The sequence below is a fragment of the Entelurus aequoreus genome, linkage group LG26 (genome assembly GCF_033978785.1).
Source record: "Entelurus aequoreus isolate RoL-2023_Sb linkage group LG26, RoL_Eaeq_v1.1, whole genome shotgun sequence".
In the NCBI taxonomy this organism is placed as follows: domain Eukaryota; kingdom Metazoa; phylum Chordata; class Actinopteri; order Syngnathiformes; family Syngnathidae; genus Entelurus; species Entelurus aequoreus.
Window position 1 is genome coordinate 16977031 of NC_084756.1, and position 24352 is coordinate 17001382.

General features: G+C 40.2%; 1 protein-coding gene across 1 annotated transcript in view; it reads right to left on the bottom strand.

Moving 5' to 3' along the window:
• Positions 1–614: 614 nt before the first annotated feature.
• acad9 (acyl-CoA dehydrogenase family, member 9) overlaps positions 615–24352 on the bottom strand; it is a 30085-nt gene continuing 6347 nt past the window's right edge. The window contains exons 6-18 of the mRNA XM_062038324.1: positions 22775–22853; positions 22538–22709; positions 22349–22422; positions 15777–15852; positions 15318–15388; positions 15113–15232; positions 11980–12108; positions 9650–9729; positions 8323–8449; positions 8170–8247; positions 4848–4976; positions 1043–1115; positions 615–886 (exon numbers count right to left, since the gene is read on the bottom strand). Of these exons, the coding sequence (XP_061894308.1) occupies positions 786–886; positions 1043–1115; positions 4848–4976; positions 8170–8247; positions 8323–8449; positions 9650–9729; positions 11980–12108; positions 15113–15232; positions 15318–15388; positions 15777–15852; positions 22349–22422; positions 22538–22709; positions 22775–22853 (1309 nt within the window). The 3' untranslated portion in view covers positions 615–785. The remainder of the gene's footprint in view (positions 887–1042; positions 1116–4847; positions 4977–8169; positions 8248–8322; positions 8450–9649; positions 9730–11979; positions 12109–15112; positions 15233–15317; positions 15389–15776; positions 15853–22348; positions 22423–22537; positions 22710–22774; positions 22854–24352) is intronic.

Sequence of the window (24352 nt, forward strand, 5' to 3'; positions counted from 1 at the left end):
GAAAATGCAGGTTGACTTGGACCAGAAACTCATCTTCCCACCTGAGATCATTACAACCAGCTTCAGGCCGGACCTGGTCTTGTGGTCAACCTCCCAGAAGACTGTGTTCATTGTTGAATTAACTGTACCATGGGAAGCAGCAGTTGGTAAAGTATATGAGCGCAAACATAGCAGCCGAGGCAGAGCAGCGCGGCTGGCGTGCCCGAGTGCTTCCAGTTGAAGTCTGGTGTAGAGGCTTCGTTGCTACGTCCACAACAAAGCTTCTGAAAAGAATGGGATTGAGAGGTCAGGCCTTCCGGCAGGCTGTCAAATTGCTGTCGGATGCTGCTGAACGAAGTAGCAGATGGATATGGTTTAAGAGAAAGGACCCCAACTGGGCTGCTAAATGACATCTAGGGGTAAAGGCAGAGGGGGGCACACCTGGGACGTTGAGCCCTGCGGAGGTGTTGTGGGCCTATCAACGAAACACCAATGAAGGAGGGTGCCCACCTGAAGACCCCAGTGAAGCTTTTGCCCCTAACCCCCCACTTCCCCACTCAACACTAAGTGCTGATCAATCTGAGGGATTGTACTATCTAGTCCAATGAGCTCAACTCTATTAAGCTAAAATGAATTCCCAGTCTATTGTTGATATATGAAAGTATTTCAAATAAAAATATTACAATCTAACATGGAAAAACACCCTCTTAGAAAAAATCATTCTAATCGGAGTAACAACCAAAGTTATGGCCAAAAATACTGCAAACATGTACCATTTATTACTAAAACTTTACTGTTCACACAAGTCAAAAGGTTCTGTCCAGAGGATGAGAGCAGACGTACGCTCGGTTCTCCAACACTTCGCGAGCAATCTTCTTGAGGCTGGCGTCGTCGTTCTCAGGAGAGTCTACACAAAAAACAGTTCCCATGGCAATGAATAATCAACGCTGATCATAAAAGTCAAACATTCTGTCAAGTGTGAATATAATATAAGTATACAATATATAGTATATAATATAAGTGATATATGTATGGCAACCTTTCATGTGAAATGTGAACATACGTTTTTGCAACTGTACGATCCGGTAATTGTTCTTGAAGTAGGCGTCATTGCAGAAGGTGTTTGTGAGCAGCACCTGCAACAAAAATATGATTTATCAAATATAAGAGAAGAGCAAACACACAACCCCACAGGAAGTAACAATAATCAAACTGCTTCACTAAACATTGTAGGCATTGTGGTCCTTGCGTCACTGCTACTACAAACCCCAAAACCAGTGAAGTTGGCACGTTGTGTAAATGGTAAATAAAAACAGAATACAATGATTTGCAAATCCTTTTCAACTTATATTCAATTGAATACACTGCAAAAACAAGATACTTAACGTTCGAACAGGAAACTTTGTTATTTTTTGCAATAATTAGCTCACTTGGAATTTGATGCCTGCAACATGTTTCAAAAAAGCTGGCACAAGTGGCAAAAAAGACTGAGAAAGTTGTGGAATGCTCTTCAAATACTCATTTGGAACATCCCACAGGTGAACAGGCTAACTGGGAACAGGAGGGTGCCATGATTGGGTATAAAAGCATCCATCCATCTTCAACCGCTTATTCAGAATCCTTTCCAAGCGAAGGAGCAGCGGCTCTAATCCAAGGTCACAAACCGAAGGTGCCATCAGGACCACATCATCTGCAAACAGCAGTGACGCAACCTTTATCCCCCCGAGACGTATACCCTCTCCGCCATGGTCACGACTTTGCCTAGAAATCCTGTCCATGAAAATCACAAACAGGATAGGTGACAGAGCGCAGCCCTGGCAGAGACCAATCCCCACTGGAAACGGATTCGACTTACACCCTAGCACCCGGACACAACTCTCGCTTTGGTTGTACAGAGATCAGGGTTCCCCTCACCCCGTACTCCCTCAGCACCTCCCACAGGATCTCCCGGGGGACCCGGTCATCAGCCTTCTCCAAATCCACAAAGCACATGTAGACTGGATAGGCATACTCCCAGGCCTTCTCCAGGATTACCGCTAGAGTAAAGAGCTTGTCAGTTGTTCCACGACCAGGACGGAATCCACATTGCGCCTCTTGAATCTGAGGTTCGACTATCGGCCGGACCCTCCTTTCCAGTACCTTGGTGTAAACTTTCCCAGGGAGGCTGAGTAGTGTGATACCCCTGTAATTAGCACACACCCTCTGGTTCCCCTTTTTGAATAGGGGAACCACCACCCCAGGCTGCCACTCCCTCAGCACTGTCCCAGACTTCCACGCAATGTTGAAAAGGCGTATCAACCAAGACAGCCCCTCAACACCCAGAGCCTTCAGCATTTCTGGACGGATCTTGTCAACCCCCGGAGCTTTGCCACTGTGGAGTTGTCTAACTACCTTAGTGACTTCACTCCGAGAGATCGACGTCGATCCCCCATCATCCTCAAGCTCCGCTCCTGTCAGGGAGATACTGATGTAGTTGGGTTCAGGAGTTACTCAAAGTGCTCTTTCCAACGCCCTACGACTTCCTCACTTGAAGTCAATAGAGTCCCAACCTTGTTGTAAACAGTTTGGATGGTTCCCTGCTTCCCCCTCCTGAGGTGCCGTATGGTCTTCCAGAACAGCTTTGGTGCCGCCCGATTGTCCTTCTCCATGGATTCCCCTAACTGCTCCCACACCCTCTGCTTAGCCTCGTCCACAGCCGCTGCCCTTCGGGCCAGTCGGTACCTTGCAACTGCCTCTGGAGTCCCCTGGGATCTTCTTCAGTCGGACGGCTTCCCTGACCACTGCTGTCCACCAGTGTGTTCGAGGGTTACCGCCCCTTGAGGGACCTAAGACCTTCTGGCCACAGCTCTTTAGCAATAGAGGCTTTGACCATTGCCCATTCCTGTTCAATGTCCCCAACCTCCACAGGGATGGCAGTGAAGTCCCGCCGGACAGAGGACTCCTCCAAACGTTCCCAGTTCACCCGCACTACACGCTTGGGTTTGCCAGGTCTGTCCAGAGGTTTACCCCGCCATCTGACCCAACTCACCACCAGATGGTGATCAGTTGACAGTTCAGCCCCTCTCTTCACCCGGGTGTCCAAAACATACGGCCTCAGATAAGCTGATACGATTACAAAATCGATCATTGATCTTTGGCCTATGGTGCTCTGGTACCAGGTACACCTATGAGCATCCTTATGCTTGAACATGGTGTTTGTTATCGCAAGTCCATGACTAGCACAGAAATCCAATAACAATCCACCACTCAGGTTCAGATCAGGGAGACCATTCCTCCCAATCACGCCAGTCCAAGTATCACTGTCATTGCCCATGTGCGCGTTGAAGTCCCCCAGTAAGACTATGGAATCCCCTGCCGGCGCCCCATCCAGGACCCCATGCAAGGTATCCAAGAAGGCTGAATACTCTGAACTCTTGTTTGGTGCGTACGCACAAACAACAGTCAGAGTTTTCCCCCCTCCAACCCCAAGGCGAAGGGAGACGACCCTCTTGTCCACTATGGGTGAACGCCAACGTACCAGCACTCAGCCAGGGACTCGTGAGTATCCCCACACCCGCCTGGGCCCTCACACCCTCAGCAACTCCAGAAGTAAACAAGGTCCATCACTTGTCCAGGAGTGTGGTTTCAGAGCCCTTGCTATGCGTAGAGGTAAGCCCCACCAGATCCAACCGGTAGCGCTCCACCTCCCGCACCAGCTCAGGCTCCTTCCCCACCAGCATAGAGACGTTCCACGTCCCAAAAGTCAGCCTCTGCTGCCCCGAATTGGTCCGTCTGGAATCTCCACTTTCACTGCCATCCACTTGGCAGCGCACCCTACCCCACTGGTTCCAACCGTGGGTGGTGGGCCCACATAGCTTCTTCGGGCTGTGCCCGGCCGGGCTCAGTGGCTAGTCCGGCCACCAGGCGCTCGCTGACAAGCCCCACTTCCGGGCCTAGCTCCGGAGTAGGGCCCCGGGCTTCCTCCGGGCCGGGTAACGCATCTTCTCTTAGTTTGTTTCATAGGGGGTATCGTAACCCTGATGGGGGGGAATTCGGGTGCTACACCTTGCCCAAGGGTGACCCGGAACTATGTAAGGCAGAGGCGTTCAACTTCCTGAGGCTTTATACAAGCCCAGATACCCAGGTATAAAAGCAGCTTCCATGAAATGCTCAGTCATTCACAATATGAAGCCTAAAATACCACAACGGAGACCCTGGACTGTTGAACAACTTAAGCTGTAAATCAAGCAAGAATGGGAAAGAAAAGAAAGAAACGTTTACTGAGTGTTGTTATAAGGAAAGACCATGTAACACAGTGGTAAAAATGCCCCTGTGCCAACTTTTTTGCAATGTGTTGCTGCCATTAAATTCTAAGTTAATGATTATTTGCAAAAAAAAATTAAGTTTCTCAGTTCCAACATTAAATATCTTGTCTTTGCAGTCTATTCAATTGAATATAAATTGAAAAAATTTTGCTAATCATTGTATTCTGTTTTTATTTACGAATTACACAACGTGCCAACTTCACTGGTTTTGGGTTTTTGTAGATGTTAACTGGCTGTCCAACTTTGCACAAGTAAACACACTGCAGGAATACTTGTACACAAGCCGATTTAATGGCTCACTTGATTTTTTTTTGTGCTGATATCCAATCGATATCCAATATCAATTTGGATCGGGAAACCACTAATTAAACTGTCCACCAAGGTGTGAGGAATTCATGCAAAAGGTGGCACAGCTTGATGACTTTCACTTTTCTGTAAAATTCAAACTGCTTACAGGTCTTTAAAATAGTTTATAATATTTCGCGTATGTGTGATGGCATTCGGATGTGCAAGTATGGTAGTCCAGCATTGGTGCTTGGTGAGGTTAGGATGTGAGAGGTGTACCTCATGATCATGGTTCCTCAGGCCCAGGCTTATGGAGCGGCTGCATCTGGACAGTACAGCCGTCATGGCGTAGAGGTTAATGAGCACATCTGCTACCCTCTTCAGGATCAGCTGTTCATCCACGATTGACTAACAGCGGTAAGAAAAGAAAATTCAAGATTTTAATTTTCTTGCTATTGAAGACTTGTTTTTGTTACTGACTGCTTTGCTTTCTTTTCCAAACCAAGTGTTCACATGCAAACACTTCCTGTATGTCTTATTAGCATGTCTGCCACACTGTTTGGTTAAAAAATAGCACAAAGATCAAGAATGACAGCGTATTAAGACACCCTTCAAACAGTCTTGTTCAGAGCAGCCTCTTTTGGGGACTGTGAAATGAACCACTGCTGCACCAGTCATGCTGTCATGGATTAAAAAAACCTGTTACTCAAGTAAAATGTGATGTTTATCATGCTGTAGCAACGCAAGAACAGTTTAAACTAGGGTTGTCCCTACAACTTTTTCACGTCCGTTATTAGAGCCTTCAGTATTGGCCGATACTTTGTACTTTACTTTGTAGAGTTGAATGTTAGAAAAGGTTTGATCAAGTGACATTAGTCAAACAGAGAACAATGGTGAAAAACATTAAACTATTTATTATTAACTATCTGTAATGGACTTATGTTGTCATTACGTTGAAGTGGAGTGGTACAGTCTTCACTCGTTCATCGCTGCTAATTGGTTCCAGGTCTGACCATTGCAAACATATTTCAGCGAAGTAGGAATATTATTAGTAATTTGAATATTGTTATAGTTGGCATAAAAAAACCTTTATGTCGTACGACCTTCTAAATATATTTCTTTAACATAATTAGATACCTCTAAACATGAAATAACATCCATATAGTGACCTTCACACTCCTTTCAACCGATATATTAGCCTTGAGTGTGTTATACTGTCGATTACGGTACTCACTGGTAGCCAGGAGGATCCTACAAGCGTCATTGCTATGGTTGTCACCCGGCCACTACAACACAGCCACTACCTGGAAATACTTCATCACATCCTGGGTAATTCCTCTAAGTTAGAACTTGTGCTAACACCACGGGCGTAAGTTGTTCTGCAAAAACTTGGGTTGACAGTTGCAGCTACAACCATTAGCTTGTTGTTAACTGTCCGTCCGTGTTGTTAGCATTGCGGATCTCACGTTGTCATTTTATATCGTTCACGCCAATGGCTCACCAATGTCATGTGGAGCTGATGAGATCAAAGATGAGGTTCATCTCCACCTAGCATTGACTAGACATCTGATAGCTGCCTTATCAGCATTAAATGGGGCCCCAGTAATGCTACGTCTCATGTCTCGTTTTTTGATATCCCTCACATTGAAGAGCCTATGCCAGCTGCATTAGAGCGGCTGCTGGGATACACCCTGGACAAATTGCCACTACTAAATTATTTTATACTTGTTTATATTGACAAAAGTGCAGTATTAGACATCAATATTGTTCAATTAAGGACACTTATTACATATGATAAGCTTGTGTGCTATTGCATGCTTAGCTGTTGCGTAGCTGCCATCTCCTAGGCCCCAACAGACTACAATGTTTACCTTTTGTTAATGACTTGACTAAAATAGAAGACCAACTTTGTGTGCTTATTGGAGGACAATTAGATGTTAACTGGCAGTCCAACTGCAGGACTACTTGTATCTGACATTTTACATGCAAGTCGATATACTTCCATGCTTTTTTCCTGATATCGGACTGAAATTAATAGCGGATCGGAACACTCCTAGATTAAAAGCAAAACACGCTGCTGGCAAGAAGCCACATTCAAAAGCCAACAGCCGCCTGCATACTTCTTAATTTTTAAGGAAAGCTACCTTTCCCATCTGACAAAAACTGTTAATGTAGGCGCTGATCCAACACTGGACTCTGCTACAATATGGTCCCTCAGATGTGCTCTTTCCCATGGTGGTACACAGGTTTGAATGTGTGACAAGTGTATTTTATACACATAATGATTGGAGATTTTGAGTACTTTCTTAAATGACTTAAGGCTTATGCACGCTGAGGAAGGGTTTCACCCGAAACATTTGTGTGTCAATTAACACTATCTTTTGTAAACATTTTTTTACTTTCTTAAAGGGACAGGACTCTTGGGTGTTTCATCGCCACAAATGATATTCCTATCTGTGTAATGAAAGCTTAGCCTACTGTACATCATAATACCCGTGTTGCGTAGTACTTAATGTGTGAATACTCCAAAGCATTCACACATATGGTTTTCCACACCAAAATTAATCTATTTATTCTTCTTCTTCTCCATAATTTGGCACGCTCATCCTATTCAAACCATTCCAACTTCAAACTGTTCAGCCTATTCGGGAATCGCAGTCTTTCCCTTGACGAATTCCAAAAATTCCAGGTTTTCCGGGGACATTTTCCCCATTGAAAATGAATTGGCCATTTTTCAAACGTCCACCATTTTCCCATTTTTTAACCGATCAAACCATTCCACCTTCAACATATTCCACTCATCCTGCACATTCAAACTACAATTTTTCCAAGTTCAAAAAAATTCCAGGAATTGCCAGAATTCCTGGTTTTCCAAACACTATTTTCACCCTTTTTTCTGGCGACTACACTTTCCACATTTTTCAACCCACTTCAAGTGTTCCTCTTAATCAGGACAAAAAACAAAGTTGTTCTTTGAACTGGAAAAATTCCTGTTTTTCATGAAATCCCGTAATACCATTTCTCAATTAAAAATGTTACTACTTCAACATTTCTTGACCGATTTGAAAAATTCCAACACCAACTCATTCAGAACATTCACATTTTTTAGCATTTTCATAAAAAATCCCTTTTTTCCCCAAATTCCCAAATGTCCATGAAGTTCCCAATGAAATGAATGGGACATTTTTCCAAGTTGCACAATTCCTAAATTTTTCAACCTATTCCAACATCAACCCATTTCACTCATCCTGGACATTCAAACTAACACTTTCCCAAGTTCCAAACCAAATTCCGGTTTCCTGGAAATTCAAACTCTTCAACATTCAAACCATTCCAACATTCAAACTATTCTTACATTCTTTCAGCATTTCAGTTATACTTCAGCATTGGAGCATTCACATGCATTTCCTTCAGGAATTGCCTCATCTATTTATTGATAAATGTTTGAATTAAAGAATGTTTATGATCCACACATTGGTAGCATGTTTCTATTGTGTACTTTTAAAATATTGTTTTTCCAGCAGTGTAAGGAGAAGTATGATTATTGAACATGGATCAGGAAGTGAAGAGTGACATGAGGTAAACACAAATGAAATATGACCTTTCCGAATCTGGACAGCAGACTTTCCACGGTGGACGCAAAATAAAAGACGTTCTCTTCAAACTTACGAGCGCTGTCCTGCAAGAAAAAAGCACATGAAAGCAAGAAAAGAGCAACTTCAACACGATACTTTTAGGAAGAAGAAACACTGACTTCTAAGTTGGGATGAACCACTCCATTTTTTCCACAAAGGCCCAAGTCTGCGGTACTTCCAAAGACGCCCTTGATCGTCTTACCCATCATTCCTAGAGCAGTGCCCACATTCCCTTTTTTTATCTCTCTGAGGACAATAGACAAGAAATCGGGACAAAAAGAAAGGCATTGATACTTTTCAGAAGGTAAATCAGTGTGGGTGCTCTCCTTGTGAAGCAGTGGTTAATGATTGTGATTAGGGATGTCGCTTACTCGCTAGCATTAGCTTATAGCTACAGATGGGCAGACAAAGGACAGTGCTGAGAAAAAGTGCATTAAAGTCATTGAAATAAAGAAAGAAATCTTCAAAAACATGACAAAGCGTGTAGCTAGCGAACATTGCGAAGCAGATGAAGTGTTGCTGAATGAGTCGATGATGCCAGCCAAGGATGTTCAAATAATATCTAAGTTGCAAGCATTTAGCTATAAAATATGGAAAAACTGCTGATGGTGTGTTTGACAGAAAAGCAGCTGGATGGAGATGCAGTTGAAGTGTTTATTGCGTGTGTGTATTACATTACTTCATAAAATGACTGTAGTTGTTTATACTACATTTTATTGTATTGTTTTTCATACAATATAATCTTAGTTTGTTTTTATTTATAAAAGATATATACAGTACAGGCCAAAAGTTTGGACACACCTTCTCATTCAATGCGTTTTCTTTATTTTCATGACTATTTACATTGTAGATTGTCACTGAAGGCATCAAAACTATGAATGAACACATGTGGAGTTATGTACTTAACAAAAAAAGGTGAACTAACTGAAAACATATTTTATATTCTAGTTCCTTCAAAATAGCCACCCTTAGCTCTGATTACTTTTTTGCACACTCTTGGCATTCTCTCGATGAGCTTCAAGAGGTAGTCACCTGAAATGGCTTTCACTTCACAGGTGTGCTTGAGGCTCATCGAGAGAATGCCAAGAGTGTGCAAAGCAGTAATCAGAGCAAAGGGTGGCTATTTGAAGAAACTGGAATATAAAATATGTTTTCAGTTATTTCACCTTTTTTTGTTAAGTACATACTGTAACTCCACGTGTGTTCATTCATAGTTTTGATGCCTTCAGTGACAATCTACAATGTAAATAGTCATGAAAATAAAGAAAACGCATTGAATGAGGAGAAAGTGTGTCCAAACTTTTGGTCTGTACTGTATATGTTGAAATTGTGTTGTTTTTGGGGAGCCAAGCAACAATTAAAATAAATCTAAATTATTTTCAATGGGCGACGCCCAAAACTAATTTTGGTATCCAAGCCAGTTACTACTCTATTTCTTTCACCTACTTGATTCTTTCCGTGAGGATTTTGCCGGCATGTTGCATTCCAGTGAGAGCGATGTACATTCTGAGAATTTCATTGGTACCCTGAAAAGAACACAACGTATCAATTGCTGCAAATAAATACACCTGTGATTGTTTTCTTATCAAACACTGAAAGGTTTCTATATCAAACATAATGACATAGTTTTATATCATGACTGGACAGTAAAACAAGAACGAAATAGAAAAGCGCTCGAAGAGCACAGACCTCCACCTGTCAATAGTAAAGAATAATTTGAAAAAATCCAAATGGTTATCTCGATCACCTACAAAATATAATCACTTGTTCTTTATCCTGTTTCGGACTATTCATGAAATTGTTATCAAAACCCGCCAACAGGTTTTTGAGTTGCCAACTGTGGGTGTGTATTCGCTATAAAATATCAAAAACAATATGCAGATTAAGATTGCATTTTGATAGTAAGTCTACTGTACTCCATGTTTAATTTGTGTTTTCAAAATAAACAATAGTTCTCAAAAATCTTAGAGAAACTATTTAACTCTCAACTTGAATCTTTTCTTGAGAAGCATCATATAATCAATGACGGTCAGTATGGCTTTAGGTCCAAACGAACAACCTCAATGGCGAGAACTGAAGCTATTGAAGAAATTACTAATGCACTGTAGCATAAAATATATGCTACAGATCTAAAGAAAGCCTTTGATACCATTAATCATTCAATTCTACTAGATACAATTGAAATATATGGAATTAGGGGGCTGGCTGGTGACTGGTTAAAAGTTATTTAACAGGGAGGGTACAGTTTGTAAAAATTGGTCAATTTTTATCTGATACTCTTGGCATTGCTTGTGGTGTCCCCAAAGGGTCCGTGTTGGGGCCAAAACTGTTTAATGTATATATTAATGATATGTTTAATACAGCCAAAGTACTGAAATTTATACTATTTGCAGATGACACAAATATATTCTACAGTAGTGATGACTATAATTAATTCATAAATACAGTAAACAAAGAACTACACATAGTAAAGAAATGGATGGACACAAATAAATTATCTTTGAATAAAAATAAAATTAAGATAGTGATGTTTGGAAATCGCAACATAACGTCTGAACAGTAAATAAGTATTGATGGTACCCAAATTGAAATCGTAAATGAGAATACATTTTTGGGAGTAATAATTGATAGTAAACTATCATGGAAACCTCATGTCAGAAACATTAAAACAAAAATCTCCAAAAGCCTCTCAATTATAAACAAAGCAAAACTATGCCTCAATGAAAATGCACTCTGTACTCTATACTGCACCTTGGTACTCCCATACCTTACATACTGCGTTGAAGTATGGGGGAATACTTACCACAACACAATTCATCCTCCGATCATATTACAGAAAAAAGCAGTGCGGATCATTCACAACGTTGGTTATTTAGAACATACTCATAATCTGTTTATGCAATCAAAGTTGCTCAAATTTGATGACCTTGTTAAATATAATACATTAATAATCTTATATAAAGCATTTAACAAATTATTGCTGCCTAATCTACGACGTTTTATTATAAGACGAGTGCAGGCTCATAACTTGAGAGGCTTTGGATATTTCTCATTGCCGAGAGCTCAAACCACTTGTAAACGTTTTTGGTGTCTGTATGCGGAGTAAAACTATGGAACAAACTGGATTTACAACACACGCAATGCCACACTATTAATCGATTTTAAACTATTATACAAACATTGGGTCTGGTTCAAATATAGAGATAAGGGTCTTTAATTTAACCTGCTGTTGTACTCTGTCTCAAAGTGTTATCATGTGCTCAATGTTTCCTTACCATTATTGCTATGTTGTCTATTACCATTATTGCTATGTTGTCTATTACCATTGTTGGTATTTTGTCTATTACCATTGTTGGTATATTCATTCTTCCTACATTGTTGATACAAATTGTTACAGTGTAATAATTATTGTTACCTGTGGTAATGCCACTATGATACAACATTTGTATTATAATCCTTAAACAAAGTAACAGTGAAACTCATGTGAATAATCACTGAATGGAGAACTGGGGGTGGGATTAAATAAATTATCTTCTTCCCACTCCCTTTCAGGCAAAACTGGACAATCATGTATTACATACTATACATTACCTTTGGCACTATATTAATTTATATTATTATGTGTTGTCAACTTTGTACTTTTTAAAAAAAATATTATTTTTTTATGTCATTGCCTGAAATAAATAAATAAATAAAAAATAAATAAAAATAAAATGCTTGCTAAAATGTGAGATCACTTGTGCAAGAAACTTCATGTCCTCTGAAAGTAAGGTTACCTCGAATATTGGCAGGATGCGACAGTCCCTGAGGTATCGCTCGTACGGGTAGTTCTTAGTATAACCCAGACCGCCAAGCACCTGAAGAGCTTCACTCACACAAATCCAACCTCCCTCGGAGCTGAACACCTTCACACGACACACAATGACATCACGTTAAATGTAAACTAGCTCATTATTTCAATGCATGTAACAATTGTAATGCCCTGACAGTGTGTCAAATATTACAATCCAACTAGATTTCGTCAATGATTTTTTAGAAAAAAAAAAAACAGTAAAATTTTAAACTATTTGCATTAAAATTACTATAGAAAACCTGACGCCACAATAACAAAGATAAGACCCTCAATGATTTTTACATAAATATTTGTTATTTTTCTATTTAAAATGCATTTGTACTAAACTTAAAGGCCTACTGAAACCCACAACTACCGACCACGCAGTCTGATAGTTTATATATCAATGATGAAATCTTAACATTGCAACACATGCCAATACGGCCGGGTTAACTTATAAAGTGCAATTTTAAATTTCCCGCTAATCTTCCGTTTGAAAACGTCTATGTATGATGACGTATGTGCGTGACGTCAATCGTTGAAACGGAAGTATTCGGACACATTGTATCCAATACAAAAAGCTCGGTTTTCATCGCAAAATTCCACAGTATTCTGGACATCTGTGTTGGTGAATCTTTTGCAATTTGTTTAATGAACAATGAAGACTGCAAAGAAGAAAGTTGTAGGTGGGATCGGTGTATTAGCGGCTGGCTGCAGCAACACAACCAGGAGGACTTTGACTTGGATAGCAGACGCGCTAGCCGCCGACCACATCTATGATCGGGTGAAGTCCTTCGTTGCTCCGTCGATGGCTGGAACGCAGGTCAGCACGGGTGTTGATGAGCAGATGAGGGCTGGCTGGCGTAGGTGGATAGCTAATGTTTTTAGCATAGCTCTGTGAGGTCCCGTTGCTAAGTTAGCTTCAATGGCGTCGTTAGCAACAGCATTGTTAAGCTTCGCCAGGCTGGAAAGCATTAACCGTGTAGTTACATGTCCATGGTTTAATAGTATTGTTGATTTTCAGTCTATCCTTCCAGTCAGGTGTTTATTTATTTTGTTTCTATCTGCAGTTAAGCCCGATGCTATCACTTTAGCTCCGTAGCTAAAGTGCTTCGCCGATGTATTGTCGTGGAGATTAAAGTCACTGTGAATGTCCATTTCGCGTTCTCGACTCTCATTTTCAAGAGGATATAGTATCCAAGGTGGTTTAAAATACAAGTCCGTGATCCAGAATAGAAAAAGGAGAGAGTGTAGAATCCAATGAGCCAGCTTGTACCTAAGTTACAGTCAGAGCGAAAAAAGATGCGTCCTGCACTGCACTCTAGTCCTTCACTCTCACGTTCCTCATCCACGAATCTTTCATCATGGCTCAAATTAATGGGGTAATCGTCGCTTTCTCGGTCCGAATCGCTCTCGCTGATGGTGTAAACAATGGGGAAATGTGAGGAGCCTTTCAACCTGTGACGTCACGCTACTTCCGGTACAGGCAAGGCTTTTTTTATCAGCGACCAAAAGTTGCAAACTTTATCGTCGATGTTCTCTACTAAATCCTTTCAGCAAAAATATGGCAATATTGCGAAATGATCAAGTATGACACATAGAATGGATCTGCTATCCCCGTTTAAATTTAAAAAATTCATTTCAGTAGGCCTTTAAAGGGGAACTGCACTTTTTTTGGAATTGTGCCTATTCACAATTATTATGAAAGACATGACAACAGATGGATTTTTTTAATGCATTCTAAATATTAAATAAATTAGATCAAAAGTCTGCTTACAATGGGAGTCTATGGGAGCCGTTCAATTCTGCCTATAGAGCCCCTAAAAAAACCTCCATTAGGGTTTTATATACATGATGTAAGTATATATGTAATGTAGTAATGGGCACATTTGTAATAACATTAAATATTTACGTATTTTGATCATTTTAAGCATACGCAGCGCATTCATTTTAAAAACGCATTACACAGTTTGCTTTTTTTTCTTCTTTCATCACTGCAGACTTTATGAAAGTCAACAACCATAATAAAACATCACTTACTGTGCAAGGTCTGCTGTCATTAGGATGCCTACTGCTAAGATGTTCGTATATTCCCATTTAGATGTAAAATGTCTCATAATCCTCACGAAGAAACAAGGTGCGGGAACAAGTGCTTTTTGTGTCATCCTCGTCAGTTTCAGATCCTAAATGGCTGTCAACGTGTCACAACTTGTCGGGTTATGTGGACAGCCACCTTCAGTCCAGGTGAGATGCATGATTTATGATCTAGAATAAACTTACAGGGAGCAAGGAAGCAGCAGACCAGTCCATGATGTAAACATAGGCACACAGGAAGTGATCATGGCGCCGCTACAAATAGTTCATCTGCTGAGCGCATATATTATTAATATCACTAATACTTGGTTATTATTCAAGTCACAAAATGTAAATGGGAGTATTGTTGGCACTTTTTGAATGGTTATTTTTCAGATTTTATGGGCAGAATAGTGGAGCTGTAAGCGGACTTTTAATTACGTTTATTTAACATTTAGAATGTATTTTTAAAAATCCATCCGTCGTCATGTCTTTCATAATGATTGTGAACGATAGGTAAAATTCCCCCAAAATGTGCAGTTCCCCTTAAAGTGTCAATATAAGAATACATTTAAATATATGTATTAACAATGTCACATACAGTGGTACCTCGGCTTATGAGTGCCACAGCTCACAAGTTTTTTGGGGATACGAGTTGTCTCAGTTAATTTTTAGCTTTAGATCCCTAGCAAAAAAATTGTGTTACGAGCCTCCCCACCGGAATGAAGCGTTTGTACACAGAGACATGGTTCGCACACAGAGGGATATTGGGTACGATCTAAAATTTTGTAAACTGAAAAGTTTGTAAATCGAGATCCTACAGTACATTATTAAAACATTGCTTCATAACACTACTGTAGTTTCTTCTTCAAAGAACCAATTAAACTTGTAGGCGAGGTATCACAAGATGCTTAATATAAATTACTATTTACAATGTTATATCCTCCGTCACTTGATATGAAATGTAATTGATTATTTTGGGTGAAAATAAGTATTTGTCTAACCTTGACCATAGCAGCTTCCAAAGAACAATCAGGAAGTCCAGGTCTGTCCATCATACCTGCAGTCAGGTAGGCCATGCTCTCCATTACAAAAGCATTCAAGGCCATGATTGCAAACTTCTCCTGCATGGACACAGCAAACAGCAACTTTGACACTTTTGGTCATACTATCAAAATGATATTATTATAATAATGTATGATACTGTACCTGTATCATACCAAATTCACTCAGGCTTTTGTTAAACTGCTTCCTTGTTGCAGCATACTCAGACGACAGTTCTAAAGCAACACAAACATTTATAAATGATTAACAGTACCTGAACTTGACTGATATCAATCAGTCCTTAATTACACAAGCACTAGATGGATGGATGGATGGATGGATAGATAGATAGATAGATAGATAGATAGATAGATAGATAGATAGATAGATAGATAGATAGATGGATAGATGGATAGATGGATAGATGGATAGATGGATGGATGGATGGATGGATGGATGGATGGATGGATGGATGGATGGATGGATGGATGGATGGATGGATGGATGGATGGATGGATAGATAGATAGATAGATAGATAGATAGATAGATAGATAGATAGATAGATAGATAGATAGATAGATACTTTGATTCCTTCAGGAGAGTTCCCTCAGGAAAACTATTACCGATCAGTTTTTTAATCATTCCAGCTGAGGAACTTCCCATGCTGAATCTTCCAGAGTTGAGGATGTTCATGGCGATCTGTCAAAAAAAGGCATAAAAACATCAAACCAGACCAACCTGCATCTTCAATCACGCAGACTCCCGCTCTTTGCTTTGCATCAAAGCCTCGTCTTCTGGGAGCTGCTGTGACGAAATCCCTTCTATAACTGTAGTGACACTTGGAGTACCGTAATTCTTGTATTACTGTAACGACCCTTTAAATACGGCAGTGCCACTTTACCGTAATTAGAGTTGTATTATCGTAATGAACCATGGATCACCTGGATGACACTCGAATTACTTCGACCGTGATGCTAGTCATGTTACCATAAGGCCACTTGAATTACCGTAAAAACACCCGGATTACCGTAATGATTTTTGGATTAACATAATGACACTTGAATTATGGTAATGAAACTTGGATCACCTTGATGACCATACTTGCCAACCCTCCCGATTTTCCCGGGAGACTCACGAATTTCAGTGCCCCTCCCGAAAATCTCCCGGGGTAGCCATTCTCCCGAATTTCTCCCGATTTCCACCCGGACAACAATATTGGGGACGTGCCTTAAAGACACTGCCTTTAACATCCTCTCTCACCTGAAACCTTCACCCCTTAACAGCCGCATTCTGTCCAGGCGTCCGCTTTTCCTCCATATAAACAACGTACCGGCCCAGTCACATAATAATGTAGCGTTGGACGGGTTTAACAATGATCTTTACTCAAAGATGTCAAGAAATGCTGACACGTTGTATGATCAATTAACTGGTTTAATGATAACGCAAGGCATACTTGGTCAACATCCATACAGGTCACAATGACGGTGACCGTATAAACAACTTTAACACTGTTACAAATATGCGCCACACTGTGAACCCACACCAAACAAGAATGACAAACACATTTCGGGAGAACATCCGCACCGTAACACAACATAAACACAACAGAACAAACATCCAGAATCCCTTGCAGCACTAACTCTTCCGGGACGCTACAATAACATCTACGGCTTGAGGAGCTCAGTGCACAACTGCACACACAACAAGAAGGAGACGAAGCAGAAGAACGAAGAAGAGACAAGGCGACGACGAGTAAGAAGAAGAAATACGCTTGCAAGTTCCAAAATGATTGGAAAAAATAATTTCATTTCATCCAGAAAAGCTCGAAAGGGAAGGGGTATGCTGCCTGCACCTCAACCCCACCGCCCCAACCCCGCAACTCCCCATATCTCCCGAATTCGGAGGTCTCAATGTTGGCAAGTATGTTGATGACACTCAGATTACTTCAAACATAATGCTACTCATATTAATGCTTATCTGTTGTGTAGCTGCTAGCTCCTAGGACCCAACAGACTACAATGTTTACATTTTGTTAATGACTTGACTAAAATAGAAGAAAAGACCCCTGTAATTACTGTAATAGTTGAATCGCCATAATGACAAATTGATTTGTGTAATACTTGGATTATCGTAATGACACGTGGTTTATTGTAATTCCACTTGAATTACCGTAGTGACATTTGAATTACCGTAATGACACTCTGATTACTTCAACTGTAATGCCAGTGATATGACCGTAATGCCACTTGAATTACCGTAAAGACACCCGGGTTACCGTAATGAAACTTATATTAACGTAATGACACTTGAATAATGGTACTGAAACTTGGATCATCTGGATGACACTCAGATTACTTCAAACATAATGCCACTTATATTACCGTAATGCCACCCGAATTATTGTAGACACCTGGATTAGCGTTAACACACTTAGATTACCGTAATGACATTTAGATTACCCTAATAGCTGTATCACCATAATGACATTAGGATTACTGTAATGCTTGGATTACTAGGGGTGTAACGGTACTATAAATACTGCAGTATATCAGTATCAAAATCATCACCATAATTCCGTGACGTGTTGACGGAAATAAAAAAACTTGGGTCAATGTAGTTTTTTGCTGGCACTTCTGAATTGGCCGGTGTGGAATCTCCCACAATTCCCTGCGTAGCTGGTATGCGAGGTGCGTGTCTGGGAGGTCGTAAAGGAGAGAAAGGATGTTTTCATTAAAATCTATACATAACTTTTTGAGTTATGTTGCTAACAGACAGACAGAAAAAACCCTGGCGAAAACAACTTCTTGGTCTACATCAGGGGTGCCCACACTTTTTCTGCAGGCGAGCTACTTTTCAATTGACCAAGTCGAGGGGATCTACCTCATTCATATATATAAATAATAAATGATAAATGGGTTATACTTGTATAGCGCTTTTCTACCTTCAAGGTACTCAAAGCGCTTTGACAGTATTTCCACATTCACCCATTCACACACACATTCACACACTGATGGCGGGAGCTGCCATGCAAGGCGCTAACCAGCAGCCATCAGGAGCAAGGGTGAAGTGTCTTGCCCAAGGACACAACGGACATGACTAGGAAGGTAGAAGGTGGGGATTGAACCCCAGTAACCAGCAACCCTCCGATTGCTGGCACGGCCACTCTACCAACTTCGCCACGCCGCCCCAATATATATAATTTATATTTATTTATTCATGAAAGAGACGTTTTTGTTAACAAGTTAAAGGTGTTTAATGATAACACAAGCATGTTTAACACATATGGATTCCTTTCTTTCATGAAGACAAGAATATAAGTTGGTGTATTACCTGATTCTGATGACTTGCTTTAATTGGAATCAGACAGTAGTGCTGATGACATCCACATTTTCAAATGGAGGAGAAAAAAAGTCCTCCTTTCTGTCCAATACCACATGAAAGTGGTTGGTTTTTGCCATCTTATTTGTCCAGCGTCTATACTTGTTATTATACGCTTTACAAGAAATACATTGGCGGCAAACTCCGTAGCTTGCTAGCTTGTGCACGCCAGCTTTCTGAGACTCTTATTTTGTTAGCGCAGGCAGGATGAAGCACCGTTTTTTTTGCGAAGGTAGGAACTGTGCAGTCGGTCTTTAGAGTTTTGACAGCAGGTAAGGCAGAGAGTCTGTTGGAATAAAAAGTGTTTGTTGACTTCCTGTCGGTCATTTTTTCTTAATAATTATCTTGCAGCAGCCAGCGTCATCTCACAAGACCCTCGGGTGTAGAGAATGTCAATCAAGTGACGAAAGTGACGTCTTGGTGAAGATTGATGATCGCTCATTTTTATGTCTATTTTTTTAATGCCTGGCTGGCGGACACACCCTCCCCCATCGACCGGTAGCTCGCCATCAAGATAATGGGCCCCCCTGGTGTACATACTGCAAGGCAATGTCGCCGCTTTCGTCTAGAGTGTTTCTAAGACGATACATAAAACCAGTCAGAAGTTGTGATGTTTTAATTCACATTTTTTTCCAATAACAATGAATCAACTCGTGGTTTAAATGGATTTGTTGTCCATGTTTTAAGTAGGAAATGCGGCAGTGCGGACAAAAAAAAAAGTTTGGTGACACTGCGGGGAACCTAAATTATATGAGAAGGAACTTGATAAACCACCCGGAAATATATTTGATGCCTGCGAGGCCAAGCATCAATTTGTATTGTATTCACATTTTTAACGTTAAACTTTTGCGGGAATCAGCATTTTCCTAATGACTGTAGTACTTAGAGAAATGTAATAATACTTGGATTATCGTAATGATGCTGGGATTATCGTAATGACACTTAGATTACAATGAAGAAACTCGGATTATCATAATACTTGTATCACAGTAATGACACTGGAATTATTGTAATACTTGGATTTCCGTAATGACACTCGGATTACCGTAAAGGCGCTCGTATTACCGTAATTATACTTAATTACCATGATGACACTTGGATTACGGTAATATTTGCATAACCTTAATGACACTAGAATTACTACTTAGATTACCATAATTAGACTCTCATTACTGTAGTACTCAGATAACTGTAAATCACGCTTAGATTACCGTAATGACACTGTGATTAACGTAGTGACATGTATCATGGGAAAGCACAGATCAGTGTTGCCAATTTGGCAACTTTGTCGCTAAATCTGGCGACTTTTCAAACCTCTTGGCAACATTTTTTGTAAACATCTACTAGCGACAAATCTAGCGACTTTTTCCGGTGATATTGGGAACTTTGTGTGTCTTGGAGATTCTGAGCTGAAAGCACGGAGCTGTCACTGTGACGGGTGCTGCCGGTCAACTGGTGCTGCTTGCACGGGGCTGAAATTGCAGCGGTTCGTGCATGAGCAAATCATTTGCCATCTGGACTTTTATGGTGCGTTCCATTTGTAGTGGGTCGTCGGAATTTCCCAGTTCCTTGCCGGATGTTTTGACTGGAATTTTAAATGTAAATGTTTCTTTACTGTCACATTTAAATACATCACTGAATTTGATTTGCCTACTGAACAAAGCCTCAGTAACTTGCTCACCTACAAGGGGGGAAAGTTACTGTGTGTCTCCCTGTGACAAAAGTTGAACATCTGGCTTTCGTACAATGTCAGTCAGTGCAGAGAGGAGACCCCCATTAACTGCGAATGTAATGCGCATGTGCAAAGCTGCCACTTTTTATGCCTTGGTTTACAAAGCGAGATGTAAATGTAAATATTTCTTCACTGTCATGTCAAGCTAATATAAATCACTGCAACGTCCCAATTCCATTGTTAAAGTTAAAGTACCAATGATTGTCACACACACACTAGGTGTGGTGAAATTTGTCCTCTGCATTTGACCCATCCCCTTGATCACGCCTGGGAGGTGAGGGAATTATTTTTGGTGATTTAACCCCCAATTCCAACCCTTGTTGCTGAGTGCCAAGCACAGAGGTAATGGGTCCCATTTTTATAGTCTTTGGTATGACTCGGCCAGGATTTGAACTCACAACCTACCGATCTCAGGGCAGACACTCTAACCCAGACCTGGGCATTCTGCGGCCCGTGGTCCGCATCCGGCCCTTTGTGCGTCCCTGTCCGGCCCGCGTGAGGCCAATTATAAATTACAAAATAAATTTTAAAAAGTATCTATGTCGAGTGTGCAATACAACGGTGCTGCTTTTGTTTTGAAAATCGTTATTTGTATTACTTCCGTGTGGACGTATGCGCGATTGTGAGTGAATGTGAACAACTGCAATTACAAAATAAAGTTGAAAAAACATCTATGTCCTGCGCGCAATACAACTGTGCTGCTTTTATTTTGAAAAGTATTATTTATGGGCGTGTGTCCGTGTGTAACCTGCGAGTGAAGGTGCACATGCAGCGACAAGTGATGCACGGTTTACACCCGAGACGCCAAAAAGAGAAAAGTTGATGAGGAATGCCGTGTTTTCAACAACACATGAACTGCAAAGCAACGTCCCCTCACCTAAGGTGCGTGCCTGCGCAATTGCGCACTGCTCAAGCGTCCGCTGCGCGCAGCAAGTATATGCCGCGCACCAAATCAAATCCCATCTGAATTCTAAACAAAATAAACATATTTATTCTATGGAATTTTGCAATGCAACTTTGAGTGACAGTGACAACCAGCGGCCCTAACGGTGTTCGTCAACACCGTTCAATTGAACACCGTTCAATTATTGTAACGTCTATCGAGATGCTTCGAGGACAGGAATTATATCGATCACTTTATTGAACAAAACTGTTTATATTCGGACATAACCACACCAAAAACATGAGTAAAACAATTCTATCTCGAAAAACTAGTCATTTTCTGCCGTACAAACCAGGCCAAAACCAACTTGTCATCTGTCACCAACACGCATAGCACTAAACCACTGGTGCGTTTAAGGCCACACAAAAAGTCGGACAACTCAAACACCACACAAAGTTACACTATGACTCCTCAGTCATACGTGTGCTTATTTTACTGTCATTTATTATTAATGTTAATTTATATATATTAGTCATGGAATGCTGTTACACACACTATGTTGAAGTATTACTATTATTATTATTATTTATCTTACGGTATATATCAAAAATAATATTGAGCAAAATGTAATTGAAATATTGTCGATGTGGCCCTCCAGCAGTGCTCGGGTAGCTCATGCGGCCCCCGGTAAAAATTAATTGCCCACCCCTGCTCTAACCCCTAGGCCACTGTTCATGTTCAATTAGCCAATCATTAAATTAGGTTTGTTAGTGAATATAACAACCCTTCATTCTTTTGATCAAAATTGAAGATTTAACAATGCAGAACAAAATGTATTTAAAAATTAGAAATCAAAAGTAGAACGTTAATCGGCAGTTCTAATCATATTTATTAATATATAATATATTTTATATATTAATATATTTTTTAAACTCACTTTTGTATGTCTCCCATAGTGTCCATTGCAATCAAATATGTAAATGAGGCGATGACGTCATCTAGCCACTTTTAGGACAGCCAATAGCTACTTTCCGTCCTGAGGAGTTGGCAACACTGCTCTAAAATAATGGTAGTTACAATATAGCATTGCAAATCCTGTCACTCTCACCAGCTTTGGTGTTCAAGGTTTGAAATAGTCAGATTAAAAAAATATAATGTATAAAATAGTAATGTTTGGTCAAGTAAGGCAGAGGAAATATTACCTTGAAGCCATCACCTAATTGTCCAATTATATTGTCCAACGGCACTGGAACATTGTCGAAAGTGACTTCACAAGCTGAAAAAGATGAATAGAAACATACCCGTGAATAATTAGAATCAGATTATAGATTAGAAATTATGTTAGAAATTAATTTACAAATTAATTTAAATGTCAAAGAAGTCATATTTACTGTTCGAGCCTCGGATGCCAAGTTTGTCCTCAGGCTTTCCACTGATGACTCCTCCAAAAGATCTCTCAACAATAAAAGCAGAAATCTTATCCTTCTTGACGCCTTCTATTTCCACCTCAGTGCGCGCAAACACTGTCATGATGTCAGCCATTGCTCCGTTTGAGATCCAGATCTGATGGACAGCCAACAGACTTAAAATATAAACATATACTGTACTTAAGAGGACAATGTTCTTACCTTGGAACCATTAATTAAGTAATGTTTTCCATCCTCTGACAATGTTGCTCGTGTCTGAATGGACGCTGCATCACTTCCACTGAAACAGAAAGACAAATCAGCTCACAAGAAAGTGGAATTCTGCCCTGGATTTGCTTTTATTTTTTAATCATCAATTCACGGCATGTCCACACTAACATAGATATTTTCAAACGCCTTTTCACCCCTCTGGTGGTAAAAAAAACCCGTCACAAACACATTCACCAAGTGTGATGTTTACTTGATCAAAAACCTGAAAAGGCAACCACAACTGACTTGGTGGCAATATAACACAAAATAATTATATATTACAAAATCCAAAACGTATATTCAATTGAATAGACTGTAAAGACATGATAATTAATCTTTGAAGTGAGAGACTGAGCAAATAATCATTAACTTAGTATTTAATGGCAGCAACACATTGCAAAAAAGTTGCCACAGTGGCATTTTTACCACTGTGTTACATGGCCTTTCCTTCTAACAACACTCAGTAAACGTTTGGGAACTAAGGAGACCAATTTGTGAAGCTTTTCAGGTGGAATTCTTTCCCATTCTTGCTTGATGTACAGTTTAAGTTGTTCAACAGTTCGGGGTTTCCGCTGTCGTATTTTAGGCTTCATATTGTGCCACACATTTTCAATGGGAGACAGGTCTGGACTAAAGGCTGGCCGGTCTAATACCCGCACTCTTTTACTACTAAGCCACGCTGTTGTAACACGTGGCTTGGCATTGTCTTGCTGAAATAAGCAGGGGCGTCCATGAAAAAGACGATGCTTGGATGGCAACGTATGTTGCTCCAAAACCTGTATGTACCTTTTAGCATTAATGGTGCCTTCACAGATGTGTAAGTTACCCATGCCTTGGGCACTAATACACCCCCATACCATCACAGATGCTGACTTTTGAACGTTGCCCCTACAACAATCCGAAAGGTTCTTTTCCTCTTTGGTCCGGAGGACACGACGTCAACAGTTTCCAAAAACAATTTTAAATGTGGACACGTCAGACCACAGAACAGATTTCCACTTTGCATCAGTCCATCTTAGATAAGCTCGGGCCCAGCGAATAATATATACAAGTTTACTTCAATCAAGTAAAAAATACTTCAATTAATAAATAAACTATTACGTCACCATAAAGTGTAGTCCATAATTAATAAATAAACTATTACGTCACCATGAAGTGTAGTCCACAATTATAAATACATTTTTACGTCACCATGAACTCATCAAATACACTTTTATGTAACGGTTTAGTCCAAAATTAGGAAAATACACGTTTACGTCACAATGAACTCATTAAATATACTTTTACGTCACCAAGAAGTGTTTTCCACAATTAATAAATTATTACGTAACCATGAAGTGTTGTCCACAATTAATACATACATGTTTACGTCACCATGAACTGATTATATACACTTTTATGTGACCTTTAAAGGCCTACTGAAACCCACTACTACCAACCACGCAGTCTGATAGTGTATATATCAATGATGAAATCTTAACATTGCAACACATGCCAATACAGCCGGGTTAACTTATAAAGTGCAATTTT